The following is a 25,008-nucleotide window of genomic DNA, read 5'->3' on the forward strand; positions in this document are numbered from 1 at the left end:
CAGTGTGCCGTGCTTCAGTCAAGTATTAATGGATGGGTTTCAATTGTTGAGACCTGAGGATGTGGACAGGGTGCTTGGATCTGTCTGTTCTACCACCACTGCACTCAACCTTTGCCCATCTTGGCTAACTGGAAGATCTGCCAGGGGGGTTCACACCTGGGTCCAGGAGGCCGTGAACACCTCCCTTATTTGGGCAACGTGTTGGAGCGGGTTGTGGCCCAGCAACTCCAGGCGCTGCTGGATGAAACAGATTTTCTGGATCCATTTCGATCGGGTTTTAGTACGGAGACCAGTATGATGACATTTGTCAGGAGAGAGACGGGTAAGTATGACCCTGTTGATACTCCTGGACCTCTCAGCGGTTTTCAACACCATCAACCATGGTGTCCTTCTGGATAGGCTGGCCGGGTTGGGAGTTGGGGTCAGCGCTTTATGGTGGTTCCGCTCCTTCCTGGCTGACCGTGTCCAGAGGGTGGTGCTGGGGGACAGTTGTTCTGTCTCATGGCATTTGTGTCATGGGGTTCCTCAGGGCTCGATACTGTTCCCCATGCAGTTCAACATCTACATGAAACCACTGGGAGAGATCATCAAGAGGTTTGGGCTGAGGAGTCAGCAATATGCTGACGATACTCAGTTCTACCTCTCATTTTCCACCAATCTAGGTGAGGTGGTTTCTGTGCTGAACTCATGTCTGGACCTGATAATGGACTGGATGAGGGTTAATAAATTGAAACTCAATCCAGACACGATAGAAGTGCTGTTAGTGGGTGCTTCACCGGACAGGCTGGAGGGCCATTTCCCTGCCCTGAATGGGGTTACACTCCCCCTAAGGGACAGGGTCCACAGCCTGGGGGTTCTCCTGGACCCCAGTCTAACACTGGAAGCCCAGGTGGACTCAGTGGCCAGAGGTGCCTTCCTTCAGCTGCAGAAATTATACCAGCTACGGCCCTACCTGGATGAGCAGAGCCTCATGACAGGTACGAATGTACTGATAACATCTCGCATGGATTACTGCAATGCGCTCTATGTGGGGCTCCCTTTGAAGACAGTCCGGCAACTGCAACTGGTCCAGAATTGAGCTGCGTGGCTGGTGAGTGCTGGAGCCGCTAGGGAACATATCAAGCCAATTCTGTTTAAGTTACATTGGCTACCAGTTGCTGCCCGGGCCCAATTCAAAGTGCTTGTTTTGACATATAAAGCCCTAAACAGCTCAGGCCCTGGATACCTGAAGGACCGCCTCCTTCCATATGGGTCTACCTGGCAGTTAAGATCTAGCCAGGGGGCCCTTTTGAAAGAGCCGTCCCCTAAGGAGGTAAGAGGGATAGCTTGTAGAGAAAGGGCCTTTTTTGGCAGCTACCCCGTAACTATGGAATGCTCTCCCATCTGACATTCGTCTGGTGGCGACGCTGATGACATTTGGCACCGGGTCAAAACCTTCCTGTTCCAGAAGTCTTTTAATGGAAATAATATCAGCTGTGGGCCCGATGGGAATTTTTAGAGTATATATTTTAATTGTATTTCAATTGTTTTGTCTTTTTATTGTATTGAAAATGTTGTAAGCTGCCCAGAGACCTTTGGGTAGTGTGGGTGGCATATAAGTTAAATAAATAAATAAATAAATAAATAAATAAATAAATAAATAAATAAATAAATAAATAAATAAATAAATAAAATGCAAAAGTAGGGAAACCAGCCATCACTTTGTACTGTGTAGTTGGACATGGCTAAATGACTAAACAACAACAACAAGTAATCATAATTAGCTGGTGGTCTGGAACTAACTTGGTGTCTCACAGCTAGTGTCAATTATAGATAAAAATCTTGCAAGTATATTTTATTTTTTTTCACCAGACAGGCAGCCTCCTGGCAAGAGTTTTGGTTTCTCACAACAGAAGTTCACTTTGTTCTTATACTTGTTTGCTGAATCTTACTTCTCTTCCTGGAGATTTTACTCACCAAGATCAGAATTTTGACATCCTTCAGATCCATACAACAGGAAAAGAAGAAAGAGAAGCAGAAGAGAGCAAATTTATTGTGAAGCTCAGTGAGACAGTCACGGCAATGAATCCCGTTGCTTGCAATATAGGAGTAGGGATGTTCATGGTTCCATCTGCCTTCCTGGAATGTAATATGCTACAATATTTTATTTTATATAATTTATATAATGAAAGAGCTATATGTGCTAATGTTTCTTGGGTTGGGGGGGGACGTTTAGCTGCATACTCGGCTGCATTTTGGATATGGAGATTAGACTGAGATTCCATTTATCATACATTTTGAATATCAGGGTTGCTTCTATGTTAGAGTGGATCATAAGGTTACAGAAGTTATGTTCTTCCTCTAATGACACACATTTGTCCCTATCTGATATGCTAATTTCTCAAGTGCCACTGGACTCATATTCAGATATCAGTTACATAGTCCACTTCAGGGCAAATGCAATAAAATATGCAGATACTTTAACAACTGTGTCAAATATGTAAAATCTCACTCCTTTTTTCCTCAAAAAAAATGTTCTATAGAATGTTGTTTACCTTGGCATCACATTTTTGGTATATTATTTCTTTTCATAAATAAGATTTACTCAGTTACCCTGGTTGAAGCAAAACCTGAAGATGTATGGTTGGATTCTCTCTTATGCTCTCTGGCTGCCCATGGACCATACCATGGGATATTTCCCCCCCCCCGAGACATGGGATGTCAGTGCTTACCTGCATTAGATGTTAAAATATTTAGAGACTTTGAAATGGAACACCACTGAACCTTAGTTTGCACAGTGCATAGACTATGTCTTTTAGATGTGATTCAGTGTTCATTTGTACATGTGTACATCAAAAAGTAATTGAGAATTTTATTGTACAACCAGGTGAAGTGGCTTGCGGCAGGGAGTAACCATGCTTAGAGTAGAAGGCAGGATATAAATGAAATCAATAAGTAATTGTAGTAAGTAATAGTAGGAGGCTCTTGGGAGTTTCAATAAAAACATCTGTGATCTTCAATTTTCAGTCCGCTGACAGTGATCCTGTTGCTTATATGTACTTCTGCTTACATAAGATCCTTGGCTCCCAAATTACCGAATAAGAATCAAACTGGTTTATTGGGCATATTCTGGAAGTGTGCCAGAATAGATAAGTTCATGTATTGTTCTGTTTCTAAAATATACAGTGGATGTGTGTCGGAGACATCAAAGTATGCTAATTATTATTACTGATGATTCTGTAATTTAAAAGTTTATATGAGTGCCCACTGCAATGAAGTGCAAGGTAAGAAGACACAGAGAGTTTAGCAGCTGTATGAGTTCAGCAGCAGGGCAAGGAAGCCAGGGCCCCAGATGCTGCCTGTCACTTCCCTGAGAAAAAGTTTGGCAAGCTCTAAACAAATATCAGCATGCAGTCAGACAGACAGCAGTGGGTTGGCGATCCCCTGTTGTGCACCAAGTGTCATATGTATGAGTATATGCCTCTTGGGCAAAAGTCATGGGGTGTCCTCATTGCAAGGAGCTCCAAGAACTCAGGGAATGGGGTTTGCTCCCTTCAGGTCTTGGTTGCAGACTGGGAGAAACAGAGGCAGGGAGAGAGGGACCACAGTGAGACTTCCAGGGACCTTCAGGCATGATCCCATCCATAGACAAGCAGCTCCTCTGCTGCTGGTATTGGAAGTCAATCTGGAAAAGAAGGAAACCATCCCCTGGAGAGACTCTTTCTTTCAGGTGATGGGCCCATATCTAGTTTCACTGAAGATACTCCTCATGGGGGGGGGGGGTTCTGGTAGTGGTTGATTTGATTGGCAGGAACATAGGGCCTGCCTGGTGCAAAGGTTGTGGATGTCACGTCTCATCTGGATAGCCTGGTAGAGAATGCTGGGGATGAGGTAGCAGTGGCACCAATGACATAGGGAAATGTAGCTGTGAGATACTGGAGTCTAAATATAGGAAGGAAGCTCAAAGTCAGGACCTCAAAGATACTGTTCTCAGAACTGCTACCTGTTCCATGTGCAGGGCCAGCTAGGCAGGCGGAGCTCAGGGGCCTCAATGTGTGGATGAGACAGTAGTGTCAGGGGGAGATGTTTAGATTCATTAGGCACTGAGGAACATATTGGAACAAGCCAGGCTTGTACAAGAGGGATGGGCTTCACTAGAACGAACATGAACCAGACTGCTGGTGCGTAACATTAAAAAGGTGGCAGAGCAGCTTTTAAACTGAATCCTGGGAGAAAGCCGACAGGAGCCAAGTGGCATCCAGTTCGGGACTCCTCATCCCTATGGAATGAGGGTGGGGAGGACGGAAAACCACAAAATGATGACAGTGTAGGAATTAGGACTAGGGGCTTGGTGGGAAGTGATAGCTGGTCCACTGGAGGGATACGCTGTGGGGGGAAAAGGAACAAACAAGCAGCCCTTCTTGGGGGACTCCAAATGCAGGTGCTTTTATGCAAATGCCTGAAGCATCTGAGCAAAGATGGGAGAGCTGGAACATTTGGCGGCTAGGGATAACATTGATAATGGCCATAATGGAAACCTAGTGGAATTTGGAGAATCAGTGGGATATCACAGTCCCAGGCTATAAACTCTATAGGAGGGATAGGGAGGGGTGTATCAAAGAAGGGGTAGAATACAGCAGAATGGAGATGGATGGTGGGTCTGACTCCATCATAGAATCACTGTGGGTTAAACTATCATGATGTGCTAGTGGGGGTGCTATTGTCCTCCAGATCAAAAACTTGAGGAGGACCTTGAAATGAGGAGACAAATCAGGGAGGTGTCCAAGAGGGACAGGATTGTAATCCTGGAGGACTTCATTTATCCTCACACCAACTGGGTCAATGTGTGCTCGGGCCAAGAAAGAAAGATCGGGTTTCTTGACATGCTGAATGACTGTGACTTGGAGCAATTTGTCATGAAGCCCACCAGAGGACAGGTGACTCTGGATTTAATGTGTGGTACTCAGGACCTGGTTAGGGACGTTAATGTCACTGAGCCACTAGGGAATAGTAACCATGCTGCAGTCTCTCTCACCATGCATGGTTGGGGGTGGGTGGGAAATGTGTTAAGCAAATCTAACACAAAAATCCTTGATTTCCGAAGGGTGGACTTCCCTCAGATGAGGAAGCTAGTTAGAAAGAAGTTGAAAGGGAAGGTAAAAGGAATCAGATCTCTCCAGAGTGCATGGAGCATTTTTAAAACAACGGTAGTAGAGACCTGGTGGAAGTGTATATCACAAAGAAAGAAGGGCTCAATCGATAAGAGAAACAATACCCTGACACACTAGGGTATAGCCAAGTGGGAAAAATATAAGGCAATAGATCCATTCACAAATGGTAAATTGATACAAAGTAAATCAATTTTATAACCGAGAACTACAGTTCTTCTTCGTGGCCTCTGTGAATACACACATATGGGTTTAGTCTGCGCCTGCGCTGACATTCTCGGAGCATTCTAAAGCTAAAAGTAACAATTTTATGGTGTGATCCCCCATGAGGCACAAGCTCCTCCCACCCAAGATTCCCCTCAGTTCCTTTTTTCCGCCGTGCTGTAAAGTTCTACAGAGCATAGAGCTATTTCCACAGGGGTTTTTCCCTTTATCTTATTGATCTATTCCCTCTAAATTGGATTCTTTCCCTTCTCAATTATCTAATCTACGATCCCCCGTGAGTTGTTTTCTTTTCACTTGCCAGCTATTTGGCTTACCCACCCACCCCCGCACACACACACGCTTCAACTGTTTGCTTCTTTCTCCTTTCCCGCCTTTTTCGGCCTACTCATTTTGACTCTCAGGCACATTAATGATTTTCTGCCTGAGTAAGCTACATCTTACCCAGATAGGTGCAGGCCGCAGTAGGGGACCCGACAATGCCAAGGAGTCCTTAAAATCGAAGTCTACATCAACAGAGGAATCCTCGCCAGAGGCTAGCGAATTTGCCTCTGAGGAGACGACGTGCCAGCTCTACCTGCACAGACTCCGGGATCGTCTGATAGCCTCTCTGCTCCACCTGGCCATTTAGTGACTGCGCTACCGTCCAGTCCGGCCATGGCCCTTTTAGCCCTACATGAGGGCGGGCATTTGACGTTCCAGAGTTGGAGCTTAAGTCTCTCTATCTCATGAGGAGAAGAGAGTGAAAAGGAGGCATGTCTCACCACACCCTCTCTCTGAGCAACCATGAGAGAGACTGGTGATGGATGATTGTTTCAAGGGGCTTGTTCAAGGGACCCTGCAGGAGTTAGGGCTCTGTTGCCCTGTCCCTGGGAGAAGAAGGGCCTCCTGTTGCCCCGGTCACCTTCCCTGACTGTCAGTGATTCCTCCTGACATGGGAAGCGCCTCTGTGTGTGAGTGCCGCACACCAACCCTCCTTCGCGCGCCTGCTCATGTAGCTGCGACTTCTGGAGGGAGCTGCACACCGAGGCTGTAGATGTGCCAGCAACATATGGTAAGGCTTGGGTTTTCCCTTTGGGGATACAATGGGCCCCTTCAGCTCCTGCGGCTAGCCCTGCATGTCAGTGCTTTGCCTGTCTGGGGTAACGCCCTTGGGTGTTGGGTGTAATGGGCCTGATTTATCAGAGGCCTTGTTCACGTGGCTGCTATTTCCAAAACCAGGTGCTGAGGTGAAAGCTTTCTGGCAGCACTTGACAGCCCTAGTTTGCCTCTGAAAGGGGGGCTGCAGCAACTCCCACCACTAGCCCTGCTAGTCGGTGATATTCCTGCCTGGGGTAGCACCTGCTGGTGGCTGTTAATTTGGCACAAAACAGCCCTCTTTATCAATGGGCTGGCTCACAAAATAGCCTGCGGCCCTGTCTCAGCTGCCAGTGCCCGCATAGGCTCATAAGGAAAGGACTCACAAGGGTCCACCCGAGAACCCTGCCGCTGTCTGGTAAGTCTGGATAATTTTCCTCAGGTAGGTCCTGTCACACTGACAAGGTTGCGTAGGACCAGTCCCTTTTGTTTGGGATAGGAGCTGTGAGCTCTCGGCCACCATCGCCATCCCGCTCTACCTGGCATCGTTCTGAGCCATGGGCTATGGAGTGCTTTATGCCTCCACATGCACTTTACAGATGTAGTGCTCCCTCGAACTCGGCTCCGGCATCATAATGTTTGGAGCCTTGATCAAACCTGCTGTTAACCCATTCAGGTTTGAGACTCACATGAGTCGCTGGGGGGGGTGGAAGAGTTTCCAACCAATCTTCCTACACCCCTCTCAGTTGTCACAGATGGTCACACTCCTTTACTGTCAACAGATGAGTTCTTTGGTCAGCGTTGTTATTTGTTTTTGGTCGCCGTGTAGCCACGTACTCCTCTGCCACGAGGGCTTATCACCACTTATGGAGTTGGTTCTGCCCACCCTGCAGGTAGCTCATGTGCACGCTTACAGTTCAGGCCTTCCGCATCACTGGGAGGCACTGTTGCAGGTGCATCACAAGCACACTGCTGCTCGATACGCCTGAAAACCAGTGTCTAAGCAACTGACAGGTTAGGGCCTGCCATTTGTTGGTGTATGGCTTTTTAGCCAGAAAAAGGTTGTTATTCTTGATAACCTGTTCAGGATCTAGAAGGTGACACATTCATTGTGCTGTAACATCTGCAAGAGCCTGAAGATGTTCCCATCAGCCTATGGCGTTCCGGGAACGTTAAACGCCTCAACCCCAAAGTTACCAGCCGCCACCCCTAGACATGTGGGGAGGCAGTGCCTTGACCGGCAGAACTGCTAGTAGGACTGCAAACTGAGCAGGCTCTTTACTTCTCTGTTGTTGACCAGTCAGTCCGTTTGACTTCTTTCTATCATAGCTACCAGCTTTGCCACTATCTTCGATGTACATTGAACCCATTAGGATCGACCTCAACATGGAAAAGATTTTTGTTCTTTTTCTCTACCATATAACACTTTGGCAGGAAAAGATGCTTTCCAAATTCCAATCCATCTCGTGTCAAGGCCCATTATGATCGAGCACGACCGGTCCTGGCTTTGAATCTGCCAATTCTGGACATAAGCTCGGATCTCACTCCTTGAACGAATCTCCCTCCAATATGATGCGATCCATTATCATCCTCTGTCACCTTCAGTGTGCATCTTTTCATTCACACAGTTCACTTCTCGGTTCACCGCATCCCGTCTATTGGGAATGGAGGAACCGCCTTTTCCAGACCCAGCCATCACTTAGCTGAGCACTTACACTAACTATGCTGAAGCTAATAAAGGATGCTTGCACCAAGCCACTTCCTATTAAAGATCTAGGAAGAATGTATCACAGGTACAAGGTACGAGGAAATGACATAGAAATTTTGGGATGACTCCAGTCCCATTTCTATCATCGTAGAACAAATTTATCCAAAACGAGAAATGATTTCCCTGAACCCTACTAATAAGAATACGGAAACATTGATGTCTTTGGCAGGGAGACTTATTCCTTTCATTCACTTCTGCTCCATGTGGCCAACTATCAATCACAATAGGCGCCTACCTGGAGCAATTTTGGTCTCAAATTCTAGCTCTCTTGAAATCCATTAAAACAGAGCTTAGAAACTCTTGCTCTGAGACCACGACTCTAGCAAAGCAACACAGGATTGCTGCTTGACATGCAAAGGGCTTCAACTACTGTCGCATCCTTAGTATCTATAGAAGGCTCACCTAGTCACGAACCACTGGCTCATCAAGGACACATAGGACAGAATTGAATGTCTTCCATTACATGGTACCAGTCTCTTCAGTCTTAGACTGGTGACACTAGAAATATTATTATTATTTACACAGAATAGGAAAACAGCTAAATTATATATGGGCCGACAGCCCTTTCATCCCTCTGTCAGTTCTACCCATAGTCCTTTCAACCATATCTGGAGTTTCAGCCTCCCAGACATTTCGGTTCATACAAGAATGTCACCACATCTCTCAAGGTTACGTTATATAATTGTGTTTGTTCCCCTTTGAGTAACGTTAGACTCACTCTTTTTGTCTATATCCTCCAGGAAGAGACCTTTGCCTCCTGGGCAAACATGTCATAATCCAAGTTCCTACATCTGGCTTATGCATGGCTTCTACTTCTGTGCTATTATATACATAGAAAGGACAGAGGCATCCGTCCCATCCTTGGTCTCAGAAATCTTTTCATGTGTATTCTACCGCAAGTTTCAGATTCCAGCCTCAACACTATTATCTAATCAGTAATTCCTAAGGTTTCACTGCCATTCAATTTTTCAACATTTGCAAGGTCTTTCAGATGGTACAGGACATCAGTTTGATAATAACCTTCACCTGCGAGATATGGACATCTACCTGTACTGGTACTATAGCGTATGTTTTTCTTTTTTTTAAAAAAAAATTATTATTACTAGCAATCATCTCCCCAAATTCATGGCCTCCACGGCTTCAGTGCTAAAGCAATCCAGACTCAGCCTCGAACCACTCCAATAGTGGTATCTTTTCCTTTTGACCAACTAGAGGATCCCTAATCCAAGTAACTGCAAGTTCGGTTCTATCACCATTGGAAAGTATCGACCTTCAATGTATTCACTGGGGTCCGTACGCCGACTACAGGTTTTATTGCTCCTGAGCAGGTGCGGACGGAAACACTGTTGGGGACATATTCATATGGCAGTGGACAGGGAATTTGCCATAACTCTTCCCTCTGATACATTTCATTCTACGGAGAATCTTCCATCACCATTATTCCTAATCAAATGCGATCCAAATACCTCCTTGAGGTACTTGGTCCTAGTTTGCCTGTCTCAGATCGATATAGACAGACACATGTCAGTTCCCTCTGGTTCCTCACCTCCTAACTTCCATGAACTAGGCAACCTGGGAAATACTCCCACTTTGGCATCAGTGCTCGATCGAGCTCAAAAACCATGAACTCGATGTCGATGTGTAAATAAATAAATCTTTATTAAATATACTGAAACAAAGAACTACCTTACCAACTTTCTTAGAAACTGTTGCCTACTTGGCTTTCTGTTTATGCTTTAAAATGTTATATATCTGCTATTGTTGTCCATTAACCAGATTATTCTGGTAGGTAGGACTTTCGTCTCACTCTAGGGTCAAACATCTTTTCACAGGACTCAGTACCATCCGTCCTCCATGTAAACACATTGTTCCTCAATGGTCTATAGATTTCTAAATTCACTCATGTGCCCGCCATTCGAGCCCATTTTCTCTTCAGATGCCAAATTACTTACTTTGAACAGCCTTCCTAGTGGCTGTCATATCTGCCAAGGGAACGCGCAAAATAGCTGGATTGTGATTTGATCCACCTGTTATTCAATTTTCCTGATAAAGTGACTTCCTACTTTAATGTCTCATTCCTGAGGTATTCGACTATTTTTCATGTTTATCTATGCTTCATCTTACCATCATTCTTCAGATCACCATCATCTCCTTTAGAGCACATGCTCCACAATATTTATGTAAGATGCTCACCAGCATTTTCTCTGGACACTACCAGAGCTTCTAAACAGATGACAGGCTCTTTTGATGCTTTCATTCTTTTCATTTCAAAAGTCTAGTTTCTTCCTATCCATCTCTAGTTCGATGGTCCAGGCTGTATCTATGGCTTGCCAGCAGTCAGACGAGTCACCGTCTAATTAGCTTTAGCCTCGCTCCACGGAGTGCTGTCTACCTCGGCTGCATCCAGAGTACAATCGAGACTCTCGACGTCTACCGTGCACCAATATGATCCATGCCATCTACCTTTGCAGAGCAATACTGACTACACGTAGGTACATGCAATACCACTAGATTTGGCAGAAATGTGATGCCAACCTTCCTACCGTGACGTCCCACCTGCCAGTAAGTAAGCTTGCCAGTCACCCATATGTGTGTATTCACAGAGGCCACGAAGAAGAAAGAAAGGTTACTTACCTGTAACCATGGTTCTTCGAGTGGACCTCTGTGAATTCACACTACCCACCCATCCTCCCCTCTGTCGTCACGGGTATCTTATTGTTGTATAACTCTCATGCCCGGCGGACAAATTGCAGGAACTGAGGGGAATCTTGGGTGGGAGGAGCTTGTGCCTCATGGGGGATCACACCATAAAATTGTTACTTTTAGCTCTAGAATGCTCCGAGAATGTCAGCGCAGGCGCAGACTAAACCCATATGTGTGTATTCACAGAGGTCCACTCGAAGAACCATGGTTACAGGTAAGTAACCTTTCTTTCTTTACCAAGTATAACCATGCTCTCAGCTGATAATTGGTAGAGGCATTTTCCATAATTTACATTTGGTGATAGATTGTTTGACTGCTAAGTATTAGCACATGTCTGACTATACTGAACACTGATTCTGGATCTCCTTGCTGCTCCTGTCATCCCAAATTACTGCCATACAGTTTGACTACATTTCTTTTAAAATAAAAATAGAGCTTTTAGGAATTTTGATGTCACCTTTTCTATGTTAGGAATAAATGAGTGTCCTATTGCTTTAATTGCCCATTTGCTGAGTAATGTGGTTAATTAAAACTGTGTTAGGGTAGGGGGAGAAACACAGCTGCCATTCCTGAGATTCTGAGACTACAGGTATATAAAACTTCTGATGTTAAGTGTTTAGCATATGCTTCTCTTTTATAGGTCCAATTCAGTGTAACAATGCTTTGTAACACAGAGGCTTCTGGAAGTCACAGTAGAAGAGTAGAGCCTTCAGCGTCATAGTAGCATTGAGTCAGAAGGACTGATAGAATGATATAGCATATGAACAGCATGAAGTATACAATATAATATTATCTTCAAGCTGCAGAGGTAAAAGGGACACTATGGATCATGAAGTCTGGTCCCTGTCAAGGAGGCACAGTGGGGAACAGAACTCCCAACCTCTGATTTCGCAGCTGGATACCAAAACCAGAGGGCTATCCAGCAGTTTGTAGTTCCTTTTCTGTTGGAGAAAGTGCATTCCCTTTTATCTCTTTGTTATTAAAACATTTTGGATGTTTTTCCCTGAGCCATAAGAATAAATAGGTCCCTACCAAAAATAGTTACAGTGGTGCCTCGCATAACAAGTGCACTGTATAACGACGAATCCGCATAGCGATCCCTTCTCCGGGATCGCTAATGCGGAGGCATAGCATCGGTCCCTATGGAAAAAACTCGCTTACCGAAGATGGGCCAAAGACGGGTGCCAGGAAGGAGCCGCTGCCACCGCGAGAGTGATGCGGGACCGCGCTGGCCGGGGAGGAACGCAGGCGGGCAGGCAGGCAGATGGAGGGAGGGAAACGGTGCTCGCTCACTCGCCCACCACCCCCCACTTCCCCTCTTCCTCCTCGTCCTCCTACCTCTCCTGCCGCTGGTGGGGAGAAATGCAGGCAGGCAGGCAGGCAGATGGAGGGAGGGAAACGGCGCTCGCTCGCTCGCAACCCCCCGCTTTCCCTCTTCCTCCTCGTCCTCCTGACGCCCCCGGGAAGGAAGGCAGGCAGCGAGGCAGGCAGGCGAAGGGAGGGAAGCCGTGCGCTTGCGCGTCCTCCCCCCACTTTCCCTCTTCTCCTCCTCTTGCCGCCGCCCCCCCAAGCCTCCCACAGAGTCGGGCGATCAGCTGTTCGGCGGTTCTAAAATGGCCGCCAGACGCCCGAAATTGCCGCGCGCAGCGTTTTTGCACCCTCCCCTCGCTTACCGAGGTCGCGAAAATGGCTGCCACTATGCAGGAAACTTCACTGAACTGTAAGTTTAGGGCCCATTGGAACGCATTAAACGATGTTTATTGCGTTCCAATGGGCTTTTACGTTCCCTTTAGCGACGATTTCACATAGCGAGGGGCACCACTGTATATTGGTTCTGTTTTTAATCACAAAGCACATAATCTAATTGAAGAAGACACCCTGATAAAATCTTCTGGCTAGAATAAGCATCTGGTTCAGCAACACCATTTTCCTGAGTCAAAGGAATATTCAATGGCTTGCATTTAGAAATATTAAGTTTGCTTTAAAAATCCAACCAGTTTCAAGTGAAGTCATTGTGGTTCCATTTTCAGACTTCATAATAGCTGCAGTGATGCTACTTATACACCTCAGAAAGTAACCAATAAATGGAACCAGAGTGGGGTTTGGGTGTGAAAACCTCATATAAAATACCAGTTAACTGTAAAGTTCACACATTATATTGAACCAAATGCACCTGTATTTGTGCTTCTCAAGAGCAATCACATGTGATGTCAAATGTATAGGAATATCTACCACCACTATCCTAAAGATTTACTGTGTTCATTTCTCAGAGTTTAATAAAAGTCTGGAGAAGTTTTCATTGGAAAAATTGATTAAGTCCCCTGACCCAGCATTAGATCCCTGAGCAGATTAGTAGCCTCCTCCTCGTAGTTTCTTGAAGAAAAAGAATTTGAGAATGCTGATTAAATAAAACAGTGTGACATACAGTTTGGCCCTTCTGCAGAACTAAGTGAATTCATACAGATGTGTTTGACAAAAGATAAAATGCATGCTATTATTTATTTCCCCTACAAAATAACCTTCATACAGTTTTTCAAGAATAGTTGTTCTGAAGCCAATGCTTAATGTAAATATGGTGCATATTTACTCAGATGTAGGTTTCCCCTTTTTTTTTTTTTTAACTAAGACCTATTTCCAAGTAAGGGTACCAAGGATCACAAACACATTCTGGTAATCAGTCATTCAATCATAATTATGATCATATGGCCTATCCAGGCTAAAATGCCAAACACAAATAATGAAAAAAGAGGAAACATGTTTTATTTATTTATATATTTATTTGACTTTTATACTGTCCATCTGGCTGCTAGGGCCACTCTGGGTAATTTATTTTATACAATCAAGCGAGTTCTTATTTTAAAAGGCAATTGAAGCAAAAATAGTCTGTTAATTTATGAAACACTGATCTACTAGACAGGTCTAAACCAATCTTTTCTCTAAAAACTCTATAAAACCCTATAAGAAAATGATGAATTACATTATAACTCAGATTAAAGTACAAGTCACAGTAGTAAAATTACATGGGGCAAAGTTTCAGAGACTTACACCTCACCACATGGATACTGTAACAAGTTTAGTTAAGAAGAGAATATAGACTCTACATTGACTCATGTTTACCATTATTTACAAGCTCTCTAGTATGTGAGATGAAAGGATCGTCCTGTTCACATCCAGGTTTAATGCTAGCCCAAATCTACTTGATAGCCCTAACTGCACTAACCCTGTTTAATCAATTACTAAATGGCAAGTCAATATTTCTTCAAATCCCACTGGTTGAAATCTTGTTACATAACTTTTGCCTGTGGAAGGGTGATGACATCACCAAGGGAGCAATTTTTTGGTAATTGACAACTTCCTCCTACCATCTCATTGTTTTTTCTTACTGCCATGTTATCCCTTTCATCATATGCGAAATATGCGATGGAAGGAGGAAGTCTTTCATTACCAAAAATCACTCCCACTGGATGATAGAGTCCTGTGATGATGATGATGATGATGATGATGATGATGATGATGATGATGATGATGATGATGACGACGACGACGACGATGATGATGATGATGTTTGATCTGTGGAAACATTCATTTGGCATGCAGGAGGTCAAACAGCAATGTTACAAGAGCACTTGCATGACATACTGGAGAGAAAGAAGGGTTAGAAAAAAATGAGCAAAATGCAGCTTGTAAGCTGCATGCAGCCTCTGAGTCATGTTTCAGCCTCCAACTCTGAACCATGATTTGCCACTAAAAATCTGTAGTACAGCTTCCCCTCAGCTTTCAAGCAGTCATGTGGCTTTTTAATTGCCCTTTTATCTTGTTTATTGTAGTTTAAATTATTTTATGTTTCAATATTGTTTACTGCTTTGCTTCTGGTTGAAAAGTAAAGTTCCATACCTTAACTATCTTTATTATATTTGGAAGTTTCCAGCTAGTGTGCTTATGTCTGGGAATCTGCTACTTGAAAACAGTTTGTTTCTTCACATTGCATGTCTCAATAGTTAGGAACTATTTAGGCATCTGAGAAACACAAAGCTGTACTTCTTTGTTGTTTCTACGCTAGTTGCTTCTCGACTTTGATTGCACTTGTATTTTAAATATGCCATGCTCTTTCTATGAATGTGTAATTTAAGAATTTAGTTAATTTCTTCAAAAATAATCTGGAATGAAATATTCAACCGCCTGCAGTAGCCAAATTCAGTACTCCATTCAGCAGGTACATATTTTACCAGAATGGAAAGAACTATGTCATACCTGTCTGCCATATATCTGTTAAAATATTAGGAGACTATCAAAGGAAAAAAAGAAGGTGTGACGACAGCCCTGATCCAGTATAAAATGGCTGAATATGCAAGGTTCAGTTCCAGCACTGGATGTCCTGGGCCATGATGGAGATACATAGCTCTACTCTGTTGTTAATGTTCAGGAATACAATACTCACCATGGACACAGAGGAGCACCCCAGCTGTCACCACCCTCAAGTAGTCACTTCTGTCACCCTGAACTCAAGAATGAAAAATAATCTCTGCTATATAGACAGCCTCTCCATGTGAATTGGATCCCTGATTTTTCCAAGGTCCAAATTCATATGGAGAACTGTGATGGGTTTCTTGGCTTCAGACTTCATAACTTTTCTGGGTTTAGGGTGAGGAAGCTGGAGACAGAGGAGGGTGTGCTTGAGTATACCACCAGCTTTTGTGGCAGCCATTGTGAAATGTTAATGATGGAATACTGTTTGCGTTAGTGTTCATTTTTTTTCCAAGCTAAATTTTTGTACTCTTAAGTTCTTTCCCTTCCAAAATAACATAGAAATGTGCTAATTTTGGGAATGTTTCATAAAAATTAACTGGAATGAAATTATGTCTAATTTCTACTGCAAGTACCATAAGATTTCCAAAGAATATTAATAATCTTAGAACTGCAGAGATGTAAGGGACTTTATGGTTCACTGAGTTCAGCACCTGTCAAGGAGGCACAATGGGGAATTGAACTCCCAACCTCTTGCTCTGCAGCCAGATATCAAATTCACTGAGCTAACCAGCAGTTAAAGACTTAATATTTCTCTAGTTTGGACAAATGTACAATTTCAGTATATTTTTCAAGCTCAAAGCCATGCCATGTAGCCATATTTTTACTTCTGTCACTTGAATGTGACGTGTGAATGGGTTTAACTCTCATGCAGAGCCTGATCACAGATCAAGATTCCAAATGCAACCCACCTTTTTCATACATGTTTTCCCCCACAATATGTACAATGACATATATACACTAACTCAGTGGTGTCGAACTGTGGCCCTCCAGATGTTCTTGGCCTTCAACTCCCAGAAATCCTGGCCAGCAGAGGTGGTGGTGAAGGCTTCTGGGAGTTGAAGTCCAAGAACATCTGGAGGGCCACAGTTCGACACCACTGCACTAACTAATCACAAGTCTCTGTGTAAATTTTATTTGTCTAATACAAATGTAGAAGAATGTGACACCTTATTAGACTACTAAAAATCAAACAATTAATACAAGTTTTGTGGAATGAAAAAACAACTTCCGTAGGAACACACCAGTAACTTGTGAGTAACTCAGAAACATTATTAATGAATGTCCCAAAATTCATGATAAATGTTGCCATTCACAGTGTTAAGGTGTATTTAAAGCTTGTTCAAAGCTATTGACAGGTTATTAGTATGTGCCTGAAAAAGTGGATATTTATTCCACAAAACCTTGCATTAATTGTTTGATTTTTATTAGTCTAATAAAAGTGTCACATTCTTCTACATTTGTATTGTGTAATGACCACATGGCTTCCTTTGAATTTATTAGTCCAATGTTTTTTCATCTGCTCTTCTCAAGATGGCTTATGAAGAAAATTATAAAATTCCATTTCTAGTGGTGTAGATTCACATTATGATTCCACTGAAAAATTGTGGATCATATTTAACATGATCTTACTGGACTTTGTTGAGTTGTATTTTGATCCTGTATAAACCACATTGGGAAAGACTATAGTTTCAGAAAGTGTTTAGCACTGAGAACACTATTGTCTTAAAATATGATCCATACTGCTTTAGTGGAATCATAAGGAATTAAACAAGTGAAGTCAAATGTGTGTTGACCAACGCAATATACATGTGCCATTAGACAGCACAGTACTCACATTTTGTTTGTGCTCCTTTGTGAATGAATTGTGACTTTCACTATTTTTATCTCTTGTTTGTAGAGCAGAAAGGGTGATATGATTGAAACCATGTTCTTAATTTGGTTCGTTTTTTCCACAGATGTCATGAAATGTATGTGGAATATACTGAATTGAAGAATATCATGAAAATAATGTTCCACCCAAATGATGTTTAACTTGAAAAGTCTGTCTTAATAAAGGAATGAAATTATACTCCCATTCAAAAAATTGGAGGGAGATTCAACATTTTAATAAGTAGGCTCAAAATTTGAATTTTAAAAGACTTAAACTGACATTTCAGAAACCAATATTTATTATTATTATTATTATTTATTTTATTTATATCCCGCCTATCTAGTCACGATGGACTACTCTACTCTATTTTTGCTGATGAACTTCAATTTTTGATTTAAAAATGTTAATGTTACAATATTTTCTTTAAAATCACTGCAAAATTATCCCATTATTTTACATCCAGATTTTAAGTACACAGAATTACTGAACACATTTTAAAAAATTACAGATCCTTATTTCAGGGAATTCAGAGATTTCCTCCGAGGCACCTGACTCAAGAGTCTGGGCAAGTCTACTTCATATGAAAAGATTTCAGTGTTGTCATGGGGTGATGGGCATGGGGTGGGGAGAACGGCATGAATTGTTTCCTTCTCTGTAACTCACAGGTCCAATTTTCCTCCAGAACAGCAAGGGAGAGGCCAAAGACCCATTGTTGGGATCTGTGGACCGGCCCGCTGTAAGGAAGGAAAATTTTCAGGTAAAAACCATTATTTTCTTGTTCTTGCTCTTCATGTTAATGTCTTTATAATTGTAACATTTGGACTACAGACTATGCATATTTTTACACAGGAGCTTGAAATATGTCATGAGAGACTCTGGGTGACATAACAGCTCATGGTTCTGACAGTTTCTACAGCCACACACTGAGAACCCCCTTCCAGGTCTTCCGCTGTGCTGACCAATTGCTTGTTTGTCCTACACCAGTGCCTGATTATTTTTCTTGCACCAGCAGAGAAGAACGAAGAGACATCCTGGTTTCTGTTTCTTGTTGCAAGAAGGCAGGCATGGCTGGATGGCAAGTGCTTGAAAAGAAAGCAGGACATGGACAGGGTTAAGGTTAAATCTATGCACTCATTAGCTCTTTGCTGTCTTTAAAGTGATGTATACCATATGCATATGGCATATCTACCCTTAAGTCCCTTCAGAAAAAAAGTGCATAACATGCTAAATAAATATTATATGTCCCACAGATATTAATGTTTTTTGAGGAGAGGATAGTTTAAAAATGGAGAAGTAGTGATAATGAATAGGATTGTTGACCTTTTTTATATCCATTTCTACTTTCTTTGAATTATGATTGCTTGCAAACACATTTAGAACTTCACAGGGGAACAATGAAAAGTTCAAACATTCTGTTTTCCTTTGCCTGAAACCTCCCAAGGCAGCTTTTATTTATTTATTTATTTATTTATTTATTTATTTATTTATTTATTTATTTATTTATTTATTTATTTATACCCTGCCCATCTGGCCTGTAAGACCACTCTAGGCTGCTTTTTTATAACAAAAGCAGTCATTGGGTGGACTTTGTGCCTATTGTTTGGGCCCTAACTGGGAGTAATCCTTTAATATTCATAATAGAAATAAACTGCATTAGCTAGAAGCAACTACCTCATAAGAAATAGCTATGCAACACCTCAAAGGAAAGAATTTGGGTGTCATTAAAGTTCAGAAGAGAGTTGGAACTCATCATGAATATCATCTAGTACAATCCCATTTTACACACATCTACAAGAAATCTTTCCAGTAGAGGATAAGTAAATTTCTTCTTTTTTTCTCATGTTGTTTGATTTGCCCCAGCCACCAAAATGTCTCATGTCTTATATCTTGACAGGACCTGGAAGCTTTGCACAATAGCAATCCAGTTTCCCACATCCTCTTCCCCCAGACAAAACCTAGATTTATTATCAATCAGATTTATAATCTTACTCTTTTAACTGCTTTGTTTAACTGAAAAACAAAGGGCATAGACCAGTGTAAATATACAGATTCCAGTATGCTCCATTTAATAACACGGAGCTTGAGCACAGATAGGTCTCAATTTGTGTATCCCTGCTTATTTATATCAAGATCAATTGTAATTAAAAATGAATTCAGCTTGAAAAGAAGCACTTCAGTTTATTGTTCTCATCAGAAGAAGTCCCTTGGGCTTAGGACATATTTGAGAAATCATTATTTTGCTTCCTTCCACTCTCAGATTATTGATGCCTTGTGATAAAAAATAATTTCCAATTATAGTATATTTTAAAAGACATAATTCTCTCCTGTTTCAGTAACATTTTTGATATCAAATTTAGAAAGTCTTCTGATAAAACTGCTGCAACAATTGCTAGCTAATATTATCAAAATAAGGACTAGTAACCATAAAAATTATCTGGGTAGACAATTATCTTGATTGCTTAGGGAATCGCTTCTGCATTGCTTCTTTCTTATTAACATCTTTCACAAACTGTGAGGCTAGACAATCTCAGATTTAAAGGGAAGAAATAGCCTAATGTATTGCTAATTTTTCTACGTTCCAGTTTCACAGATTAAAATAAATATCAGTATTGATTTCAATGTACCAGCGTATTTCCACGTGCCTTGGAATGCTGAAATTTGTTTGGTGGTGGTGGTTGTTGTTGTTGTTGTTGTTGTTGTTGTTGTTGTTGTTGTTGTAAAACACCAGCCACCATCAAAATTATAAAAATATTGACAGATACATGTTTTAATGAAAAACCTCTTAAATATTTGTATCTGATAAATATCGGCACAGTATGTATGCTGTTCCTAATACAGTGGTGCCCCGCATAGCGAGGTTAATCCATTCCGGATTAACCCTCGCTATGTGGAATCGTCGCTAAACGGGTAGGGAAAAGGTATTGAAACACATTAAACTTAGTTTAATGCGTTCCAATACCTTGTTTACTTACCCGTTCAGCGAGGATTCCCCTTGCCGGCAGCCATTTTCGCGCCCTCGCTAAGCGAGGGCAGGGCGTGAAAACGGCTGCCGGCAGCCATTTCCGGGCTTCCGGCGGCCATTTTGGAGCCGCCGAACAGCTGTTTGGCGGCTCCAAAATGGCCGCCGCAATACCCGATCTTCGCAATGCGGGTTTTCCCCATTGCGAAGATCGGGTATGTTTCTGTATAGCGATCCCGAAAAAGGGATCGCTATACGGAAACATCGCTATACGGTGCACTCGCTAAGCGAGGCACCACTGTATTGCTGTTTTTTGTAGCTCTGATGGTGTTATTTCTGAGATATGCAACTTCTTACAGTACTGTGTGAAATTTCTTGATATTGTTTCCAAAGCCCCAATGACTATGGGGCCGAGTGAGGTGTGTTTCATCCACAAGTGAGATGTTTCGATTGCCAGGTCTCTCTATTTTATTAGTTTTTCTAATTCTTTATTTTCAACTCTGGCATCTCCAGAATTGCAATGTCAATGAATCAGGCATTTCTTCATTCAATTTTTCTGAGGATTATGATTAAAAAACACCAGGCACAGTCAAGCAAAATTATAAAAACATTGACTGGTAATATATAACAGATACAAGTTTTAACCAAAAACCTAAGTACAGGTACCTGTTAAATATCAGTGCAGTATGTGTGCTATTCTTAATATTGCTGGGTTTTGTTTTGTTTTTGTAGTTCTGATGGTACTATTTCTGAGATCTGCAACTGCTTATAGTACAGTGTGAAATTTCTTGATATTGTTCCCAAAGCCCCTATGACTGTGGGGACCACAGAAGTGTGTTTAATCCACAAGCGAGATGTTTCGATTGTCAGGTCTCTCTATTTTCTTAGTTTTTCCAATTCTTTATTTTCAAATCTGGCATCCCCTGAAATTGCAATGTCAATGATCCAAGCATTTCTTCGTTCTATTACTACTATGTCTGGTGTGTTGTGTTCAAGGTGTCTATCCGCTTGGATCTGGAAATCCCACAAGATATTGACTTCCTTATTTTCTCACACCTTCTCTACCTGATGTTCCCATGGGTTTTTGGAGACTCGCAAGTTATAGTTTTTGCATAATGACCAGTGCACTAATTTTGCCACTCTATCATGTCTAATTTTGTAATCTGTGCAGTCTTTGATCATTCACTGATAAGGTGCGACACAGTTTCATCCTTTTCTTGGCAGAGTCAACATTTGCTGTAGCACGAATTCCTTAGATCTTCACTTTCATCACATTGGAGTGCTTATTCTTGAGCAGCAAAAATCAAGTCTTTGGTTTCTTTCTTAAGGGTCCCCGGTTTTAGCCATGCCTATGTTGAATTATGATCATACTTTCTATCAATATTTCTCAGGTGTTTTCCATGTAGTGGTTTATTTTTCCAACTGTTTAATTTATTTTCAATAAATAAATAAATAAATACATTTCCTTGAAACTATGTACTGCTATATTCTGCTTGCATTGAGGCTATTTGGTCAGTTTCCTACAGGGTATATATCCCTCATCTGTCTGAGGACTGTTGTTTGCTGTTTTTATGCCAACAAAGGTTATGATGATGATGATTAATAACTTGTCACAATTGACACAGGCCCACTAATGACTGAGGTGTTCATGGAAATAAACAGCAATGTCACTTGGTTTATTCTAGCTACAGACTAGGACCTGAAAGCACATTTGGTCCTTTTTTTCACAAGTAGAGTTGAGTAAATCATAGTTTCCTGTATTTGGATATAATAGGAAGCTTTATAGTTTTAAGCTACAGATGCAAATGTTAAATACGTTTTTATGTGTTAAAAAGGAGAGAAAGGGGAGACAGTGCATGCAAAGCTGACTTTCCTTGTGCTGTGTTCTTATAACTCAAAATTAGAGATGGGAGCTCACTGACACAGGTAGCCAGCCCAACTGAAACCCCCCCAAACCAAGTGTCCACTTACTGCTTGTGGCACAGTGTGTGTGACCGTCATCCTTTGGACCATGCCAATTGCGGAAATAACCTGGCTGTGACTTGCCCTCCTCTCTGCACTACTGACCAATCCAGCAAGGGGATGAGATGACAAGTCTTCCTGCTCAACTGCTGATTGGTCACCAGCGCAGGGAGGTGGGGAATCCTCAGCCAGGCTACTTTCATGTTTGGCACAGTGTAAAGGACAATGGCCACACATATCAAGCGGCAAGTGGTAAGTGTGGGGTCCAATTGGACTGGCCACCTATGGTGATGAGCTTCATATTTGTCTCCCCTGGAAACCTCCCATCTCTAGTCAAAATCAGTGTTTGCCATTTAAGTTGATCTGGATCTAGGACTTATAATTTAGAGATGCAGAGAAGTGTGCCTTCCTATGTGACAAGTTGTTTCACAAATTCCAGAGTTCATTTCTGCTGGCATATTCTGTGCACAAGCAGAAGCCGCCTGTGCACAGGTATGGCAGCTGACTAACCGTAATAAATAGGGGTACTGAGATCCAAGGGAAGGGTACAGTAATGCTGCCTCTGCTGTTTACATATTGTGGAGTATGTTGTCTCAGTACTGCATAGAAGAGCTGGCATTAGATCGTAAGGACATGTGCTAGTGTGCTTATGTTTACTTAATGTAACTACAGGCTGTATTGACATATCTAGCAAAAAATACAGATCAGGTAGTCAGAAATGCTAAAACCTTAAAGAAAGGAATTTAAAGAAGTGAAACAACACTAATCCATCCTCTAATATTTCAGAACAGTCACAGCTTTTATTTTTCATTTTCACCTACTGATGTTTACGGGTCCCCAAGAAATTTATTTTGGCACCAGGCAGAAAAGGGTAGCATGGTTACATCACATTATACTTTGGATGAGTTAGGTTTTACAGTAGTATAGAGAAAAGAAGCAAAGGAGATATGGAATGACAGTGTGGCCTTCATAAATAAGTTGAAGAGGAAATCCCCCCAATCCATACAAAATATATATAGATATGGTTTACTTTAAGAGTATACATGAGCTACATGCTAACACTTACAAATTTACTTGCTTCAAGAAACAAGAAGCTATTTCAGGTCTTTTTCTCTTTTTTTTAACAGCAGACACACACACTCACACACACTCACCCCATGTCACTAACTTCTTATGAAAGATCTATAAGGTTCAGAAGGGGATTATAATAAAGCACCAGCATATTGTTTAAATCCTGTAACTTTAAAGTATCTTGGGTGCATAAATCTAATAACTTGATTCTTCTTCTTCTTCTTCTTCTTCTTCTTCTTCTTCTTCTTCTTCTTCTTCTTCTTCTTCTTCTTCTTCTTCTTCTTCTTCTTATTCTTATTCTTATTCTTATTATTATTCTTATTATTATTATTATTATTACTATTACTATTATTATTTTTATTTTTATTATTTTTATTTTTATTTTTATTTTTATTTTTATTTTTATTTTATTTATTTATTTATTTATTTATTTATTTATTTATTTATTTATTTTATATCCCGCCTATCTGGTTGGGTGAGGACCACTTATTATTATTATTTTATTCTGCCCATTTGTTTGGGCTGCCCCCCCCAAATTTCTGTAGCCCTGTTTGTAGCAATTTGGGGGCAGAATTACTCATATTATATTCAGACTACTTCATTCCAAGAGACATTTAGGATTAAAGGTAACTTACATCAGCAATTTCTAGGTTTTGGGGATGTGCACCTTATTTACCCAGAATGCCCTCAGAAAGATTCATTGTATTCTCAATGGGCTTTTTTTTCATGTGCAAGTTGTTTGAAGCTTCAGTCCAGACCTGCTTTATTAAACATCTTTCGTAGATCAGGGGAAATTTCCAGCATGCCGCCCCTAGGCTACTGTTTACATAAGCTGTTTGAACCTCAGTGTCAGCTAAAGGTGTGTTGTTGTCCTCTCCCTTCATTCAAGAGGAGAAGTATCAGGTGAGAAGTAACAGATGGATAAACTCAACCACATACTTAGGGCCTAGTAGCCAGTGATGCTGTTGGCCATATCAGTGCCTCATATATCAGGCATCTGGCAACTCTCAATGTATTCCAGCCTGTCAAGGGTTGCAGGAATCTAAATCCAACAAGCCAACCATCTATTCCCCCACTGTTATAGTTCCCAGTCTTGATACAGGTGTTGTCAGTGTCAGGAATGACTTCTTCATGGATATATTCATAAGCCACATAGTGTATGTGTTCAGATAGTTATATGTTCATAAGTCAGACAGTATAGGTGAGTACAGACTGGGGGAATCTTTTTAAAAATCACTTGCTGGTTTATGGAGGGACCTGTTTTTCCCTATAGCTTCATCCCATACCTTTCCAATAATATTTGGATTCAGATAATGTTGAAATTTGACAGAGTTTGGTGTGAGGAAAAATTACTTTAGCCTTAATTAAAAATAATTAACTTCGTCATATGCAGCAAATAAAAATGGTTCTGGCAGGAACCTACAGAGCAGATCGAACTACTATCTCTCTTAGTAGAACACCTCTTATTTACAGTGGCGCCTTGCTTGACGACGTTAATTCATTCCAGCGAAATCGCTGTAGAGCGAAAACGTCTTCAAACAAAATAAAAAACCCATTGAAATGCATTGAAAACCATTCAATGCGTTCCAATGGGCTGAATATCTGCTCGTCCAGTGAAGATCCTCCATACGGTGGCCATTTTCAGTGCCTGTAAAGCGAGGAATCTGTCCTAGAAAACAGCTGGGGCCATTTTCTTCAGCAGGCGGCCATTTTGAAACCCGACAATCAGCTGTTTGCTGATTATCATAAAGCAAAAATCAGTTCCAGAAGCAGGGAACCGATCATTGCACAGCGAAAAAAAACCATTTAAACCATTGTTTTGTGATTGCAAAAGCAATTGCAAAAACGTCAACGTAAAGCAGATTCGTAGCAGAGCAGGGTAATCGTTCAGCAGGGCACGACTGTATTGTTTATCTCAACT

At 41.7% G+C, this 25,008-nt stretch overlaps 1 protein-coding gene across 12 annotated transcripts in view; it reads left to right on the forward strand.

The window, feature by feature from the left end:
* The window catches only part of PCDH17 (protocadherin 17), a 317,366-nt gene that overhangs the window by 284,991 nt on the left and 7,367 nt on the right, over positions 1 to 25,008 (forward strand). For 6 of the 12 annotated variants that reach the window (XR_012085374.2, XR_013543703.1, XM_078390734.1 and 3 more), the window contains one exon: positions 17,778 to 17,852. The exons of 3 other annotated variants lie outside the window; for them this stretch is intronic. Coding sequence is in view for 6 of the 9 variants with exons in the window: in XM_078390734.1 (XP_078246860.1) it covers positions 17,778 to 17,852 (75 nt within the window). In the remaining 3 variants the exon portion in view is untranslated. Of the gene's footprint in view, positions 1 to 17,760; positions 17,853 to 25,008 lie in introns of those variants that run through there. 3 more of the 12 variants (XM_078390733.1, XM_072994756.2, XM_078390729.1) reach the window with 2 other exon arrangements.

Source organism: Pogona vitticeps, chromosome 3 (assembly GCF_051106095.1).
Source record: "Pogona vitticeps strain Pit_001003342236 chromosome 3, PviZW2.1, whole genome shotgun sequence".
Lineage (NCBI taxonomy): Eukaryota > Metazoa > Chordata > Lepidosauria > Squamata > Agamidae > Pogona > Pogona vitticeps.